Source organism: Stenella coeruleoalba (assembly GCF_951394435.1).
Source record: "Stenella coeruleoalba genome assembly, chromosome: 8".
Classification (NCBI taxonomy): Eukaryota; Metazoa; Chordata; class Mammalia; order Artiodactyla; family Delphinidae; genus Stenella; species Stenella coeruleoalba.
The window spans coordinates 51,958,954-51,964,953 of record NC_137154.1 but is presented as its reverse complement, the minus strand read 5'-3'; the positions used below and the strand labels follow the sequence as shown (position 1 = coordinate 51,964,953).

The 6,000-nt window shown below is 43.6% G+C and overlaps 1 protein-coding gene across 3 annotated transcripts in view; it reads left to right on the top strand.

The window, feature by feature from the left end:
- The first annotated feature begins 658 nt into the window (after positions 1–658).
- PGM2L1 (phosphoglucomutase 2 like 1) overlaps positions 659–6,000 on the top strand; it is a 71,524-nt gene continuing 66,182 nt past the window's right edge. For all 3 annotated transcript variants that reach the window (XR_013829424.1, XM_079929090.1, XM_079929089.1), the window contains exon 1: positions 659–1,053. Coding sequence is in view for 2 of the 3 variants with exons in the window: in XM_079929090.1 (XP_079785216.1) it covers positions 943–1,053 (111 nt within the window). In the remaining variant the exon portion in view is untranslated. The remainder of the gene's footprint in view (positions 1,054–6,000) is intronic.

Genomic DNA, 6,000 nt, shown 5'->3' with positions numbered 1-6,000 from the left:
ACGGTTGAAACGACAAAACGCGATTCGTAAACTGTAAAGCACTTAATGGGTATCAGCTGTCCCCTTACTGTACCAGTCCTTGTTTAATTTAATTGAAGCCCAGAGCCACAAACCGCAGCGAACCTAACACGGACAGGGCGTGTCTGTAGGGAACAGCCTAGAGGTAGATCTTTTTTCCTTTGAGAAAACGCAGGGCGCGGAGCTGCCGGGAGTTGTAGTCTTTGCGGCGGCCTCCACATACCTCGAGGAAAGAAAAGAACTACAACTCCCGTGACGCCGTGCGGGGACAGCCCCGCGCACCCTCCCGCCGGCGGGCGCCCCAAGACCAAACGGGAGGGGGCCTACGCGCGCGACGGAGATTCACAAAGCGAGCCCTGAGGCGGAGCGCGTTGTGGTGGCCGTAGCGGCTAATCCAGAAAATGAGACGCGTGGGAGTGTGTGGGGGTTGTAACAAGGATAAAACACGTGGAAAAAGGCAAATTAAAAAATAAAAAGGGCTGTGCCCCGATTCCTCACCACCCCGCGGGTCCTAACTTGCGCATTCCCGGCTCGCGCCTCGGGTCTCGGAAGCTTAAGTCGCGGGGTTGGGAAGGGGCGGGGCCAGCGGCGCGGGGGGCGGGGCCTAGAGTGGCGAGTGCGGCGGCCGCGGCGGGGCCACGACCCAGACATCTAGGACTGTTGTTGTTCTCTCGCGGTGGGACCGCCTCAGTCTGGTCGCCTAGAGAGACCAGGAGCTGGTCTAGTTGGGAGCGGGGCGGCCGCGTCCCCCCTCTCTCCTGCTTCCCCAAAGCTGCGGCAGGAGCTGGCACAAACATCCTGCGGTTGGTCTCCGATGCCCTTCAGTGAGGAGGGGGCGTCGGGATCCTGGTGAGCGCACGTCAAGCCCCTCCAGCTACGTGTCTTTGCCGGCACCCCAGGCCCGCACACCCAAGTCTGGCTGCCATGGCTGAAAACGCAGAGGGGGACCTGAACTCCAACCTACTCCACGCCCCCTATCACACCGGGGACCCTCAGCTAGACACGGCCATCGGGCAGTGGCTCCGTTGGGATAAGGTGGGTATCTGGTCAGCCCGGCATCCGCCCCCTATCACTCCGGGGACCCTCAGCTACACACGGCCATTGGGAGTGGCTCCCTTGGGATAAGGTTGGTACCTGGTCAGCCCAGCATCCGCCCCCTACCCAGTGTACGCCCTTTCCCGTCCCCACCCGGTGCTCGGCAGCCTGTGGGGGAGATGGCTCAGGCCATGCGGCAGCGGCTAGCGGAGCCGGGCGTTGCCACCCACCTATGCCTGGGCTGCCTCCCTGGGACCGTCTGAGCTGGGAAAGAATGCCTGTAGTCCCTTCCTTTTGCAGTGCGCGAAAGTGCAACCTCCCTTCCTCCCATCTCCCCCCCTTCAAGTGTATGTCATCCCTCTTAATCCAAAAAATAATAATAAATAATAATTATCATCGTAAGCTATACCCTTAATACAAATGTTTCCTTTCCTCTTTCTTCTCTCTTGACTTCCTTCTCTGCAAATCTGAAAGTGGTTTTTTGCTCTGTTCTTCGACGCTATCTAACCGCTATCCTCTTTAGTTCTGGTCTGGTGTGTTTCCACCTTGCGTCGCTAGGTAGTCGCTGGTCTTTAATTGCTCCCTTGTATTCTCTAATATCACCTTTTGCTCTTGAGAAAGAGAAGCGTTCTCTTTCTTTTTCTGGCCTGGAGTTATTTTATGGAAGTATCCTATTCCAAAAATCATGTTTTCCAGATTTCATGTGATGCTCCTGATACAGAATTGTTTTTGCTTTACCCATTCCTCCTCTATTCCGCCCCCACCCCCTCCAAATTGTTGCGATGATTTCATCTTGTGCAGGCATATAGGATGGATATGTGAGAGCTAAAATTAAAATGCAGTTATTTCACTTGTAAGAGGCCCTTGGCTCCAACAGAGGAAGATAATCCAGGCTTTTGCTTTGTCGAATGCATTAAATGAATTTGTTGAAATAGAGAAGTCAACATATTTTAAATGGAATTAATAATACTGAATTAAAGTATTAGTGTGGTAATATGTGAAATCATGTTATTCAATTTCCTAAAGGATTATTAGCTTTCTTAAAAAGTTTTATTTTCACTTTGTTCAGTCATTCATGCATTGAGCAAAAAATATCCATTGAGCACTGGGTAGTGCTTCAGGGCCTTTTAGGTCCAGCGTATGCTGGTGGTGAGGAAGCTAGAAAGGGTTCCTGCCCTCGAAAAGCCTTCAGTCAGCAGATGAGGAAGACCAACAAATAAGCAATTATGAGTTATTTAGTATTACTTGATCATATGTATCTTGGACATTCTAATTCCTCCTCTGGAGTCTAGACAAGTGCGGCTCAAACTTTGCAGTGCTTACAGATCACCTGGAGATCTTAAAATGCAGGTTGTGATTTAGGACACCTGGGGTGGGGCCTGAGCTTCTGCCTCATAATGAGCTCCCAAGTGATACCAATGCTGCTGGGCTGTGGACCACACTTTGAGTAGCAAGGCTCTAGAGTGTTCTGACTGAGATACTAGAGAGCTAACACTCTTTTTGTAGGATTTGACCATATATATAAAAAATATGTATGTATATACATATATATTTTTTTAATCAAGTGTGAAAAATCTGTGGTATCCCATTAATTATCATAAGGATGTGCAAAATGCAAATAACTTTAAATCCATTAGGTTACCTGGTGAGCTTATGCCACCCAACCCAAAAGCTATGTGACAGCAGGAGCTGAATAGCAAATTATTCGGTAGTGGAAAAACAGTGATTAAAACCTAAAGCTGGCCTCCTTACATCCATAATTATTTTTATTCACATTTGGAAGTGAAACCACATTTTTCCCCTGCCTTTTTCATGCTCTCTCTCTTTTTCCTTTTGAGCTATTGATGTATTTTTGTATTTCATCTACTTATTAACAGTGTGGAAACTCAGTAAGAAAAGCTGAACTTTTTATTAATTGCCTGCTGTGAATATAGTTCCTTGTTGTGAAAGGATACAAAAGAAGTGAAGATTCAGAGATTGCTCTTCTACTTTTGGTTCATTAGGGAGGAGGAAGCCTAATAGAAATAAAAGAGCTAAGGCTTAGCATACTGTGAAATGATATATACTACAAACTGCCTGTATAAATATCTTCAGCAGGGATATCTAACTAAATTACAAGTGAAAGTTATCCTTATATGTTTAATATAGTTAATTGCTGTTGTTTAAAGCCATCTGCTGTCAGTAAATGGATGTGGTTGCACTTGTGTCTCCCTAAAGTGATTTATGAACTTCAAAGACACTTGTAGAATTCCAGCAGAATTTAATTTACTAGTAACTATTATGTATGTCATAGCCTTTGGCCCTTCAACAATAGGAGTTTGTTTTTCATTGCCATGGGTGAAATCTTTTGTTCTCTTTAGGTGCCAGTTTTTTTTGTTTTTTTGTTTTTTTTGCGGTACGTGGGCCTCTCACTGTTGTGGCCTCTCCCGTTACGGAGCACAGGCTGCGGACGCGCAGGCTCAGTGGCCATGGCTCACGGGCCCAGCCACTCCGTGGCATGTGGGATCTTCCCGGACCAGGGCACGAACCCGTGTCCCCTGCATCGGCAGGCAGACTCTCAACCACTGCGCCACCAGGGAAGCCCTAGGTGCTAGTTTTGACTACACTTTTCCTAATGGGTCTGTTGATTTGATTTTTTAAAAAATATTACCTGAATGAATTAATATTTGTTAATTGTCCATGCTATACCTAGATATTGTTGGGGTATACTAACATGTAAAAAGACTATGAAATACATATACATGTAAAAAGATAACGCAAGGGTGGTATTGGTGGCAATTAAATGGTGTATAGGCAGTCAGTTTTTATAGTAGTTTAAAAGTAAGTGACCTGTGGACTGGGTAGTCAAGGAAGACAATAAGAAGATGGGATGCATCTAAAAAGAATGAGGAGAGCCTTCACTGTAAGTGGAAGAGAAATTAATTTATATTTAAAGTGCCCTCTACATACAAGGCACTGGCTGAAAATCTGTGGGAGACACAAAGATGAACTAGATATGGATTGTATCTTCAAAGAAAATAGAAGGGAAAATAAAACGAAAGCTCACATATATAATACAGGGAGCAAGTAACAAGTGCCTTTAACAGATAAATAGATTTAAATAAGTTTAATAATTATTTAATAAAAATAATATTTACTTAATTGATCCCTCCCTTAATGAGAAAAATACTTTTAATTAGTAAGCAAAGGTGTATCTACTGTAGATAGATAGTGTAGGTAAGTTAGGCTATGATGTCCCAGGGCACTGAAATGTAGAGTGCAGAAATGTAAAATAATAGATCAGACCAACAGCATTTATTGCATTACACGTGGATGGCATATGTGGTCTTCCAGCACAGAGAAACTGAGTTTAATACCTATTTTTTTTATAGTGAAAAAAAGAACCTACCAAATGCCCTGATTCTTGATGACTCTGGTGAGGCACATAGTACTAAGACATAAGTTGATCTAAAGGCAATTTGCTACTTGCCTAGGTCACCAGTATTGCTCGTTTTAGCCTTGGTGTGTGGTGTTCTTTGAAATCTCTTCATGAAAAAGGTGTTATCTGTGCTGAACCTTCAGGATTAATTAAAATTTAGACTTGTCAACATTGAGAGGAGGAATATTCCAAGTAGAGATGAAAACATTAATGTGTATACTTAGAATATTTGTTTCTGCTGTAGCTTAGGGTACATAGAGAGAAATTGTTGGAAAGGCATGTAGACCAGGTCATAGAAACGCATTAGTATGTCGTTAGTGGCCTTGAATAAATAAAGGTGTATGTAAGTGTTAAAAAGAAATTAGTGCAACAAGACAGGGTGTTTATTGGGGAGGTCCCATGTACCCCTTCCTGTTTCTATGGAGTGGCATTCTGTTGTGCCGTTTAGTATAGTCCAGGATCTGACCCTTTGTTCCTATACCTTCAGACTAATTTGTTAGTCTGTCTTGTCTCAGGATGGACTCACCCGGCTCAAGGTTACAGAAGCTGATGTCTGAATTCAGAATGCTGTTTTATTAATTTATGGTACAGTTGTAATATAAATAGATTTGTCTCAGTCAAGCCATTTTCTAGATGCACCATAAGGGAAGTCAAAGAATCAGAATATTTTTAGTGATTGTGAAATCAAATCACAGGGAGTCAGATATATGGCATAAATGTTTAACAGCATTAGCCTGTAATAAGTAAATGCATCAATCTCTGTGATGGGACTGTCCTACCACTGGAATCCAACAAGTCTGTGGATCAAGGTGTTCCTCCTCCAGGCAATGCGCAGATGACTCTTCTACAGTGCTCTCCCCTTCTATCTTTCAGAGCTGACTAAGGCCCCCAGTTCCTTCCTACTTCTTTCTTTCACAGCTTTCATACATTCTATCAAATTACAGACAAGTCTTGCTGGCCTAGACGCCAGGTTCTCTTTAACATGACAACTCTCTCCTGTTTTTGATATGCTGTAAATTTTAACTTTTCGAAAACAGTCGTATCAAAGATATTAAGCACTGGCCAAATTTGGGTGTGTGAATGTATGGGTGGGGAGTGGGACGGGACCCAGGGCAGAGCTGCTCAGCCAGATGTAGCAGCAACAGCTACATACATATTGAAAACAATATGGAGGCAGGAATTGGCTTGGCGTTTTGAGAAATAATGAGTAGAGTACTATGGTCTCAGAATGTAGGTCTATGTTGAGAAAGAGTAGAAGGTAAAGGTAAAGATAAGTTAGTTAGGTTAGGGTTATGAAATGCCTGAAAATAGAAATAAAAGACTTCATTCTAAAGTCAGTGATTTTCAAACATCTAGCAGTGAAAGTTTTTCAAGCAAAATATAGCCCAAATTGTTTTAAAAGTGGTGAATGAACTTCCTTTTAAATCATCATCATGTGATGGAAAACACACCCATGAAGCACCTCTACAAAGGTTGTCTAGTGCAGTTTCATTGTGCAGAGACCCAAAGAAGTTGTGGAAATTATCAGT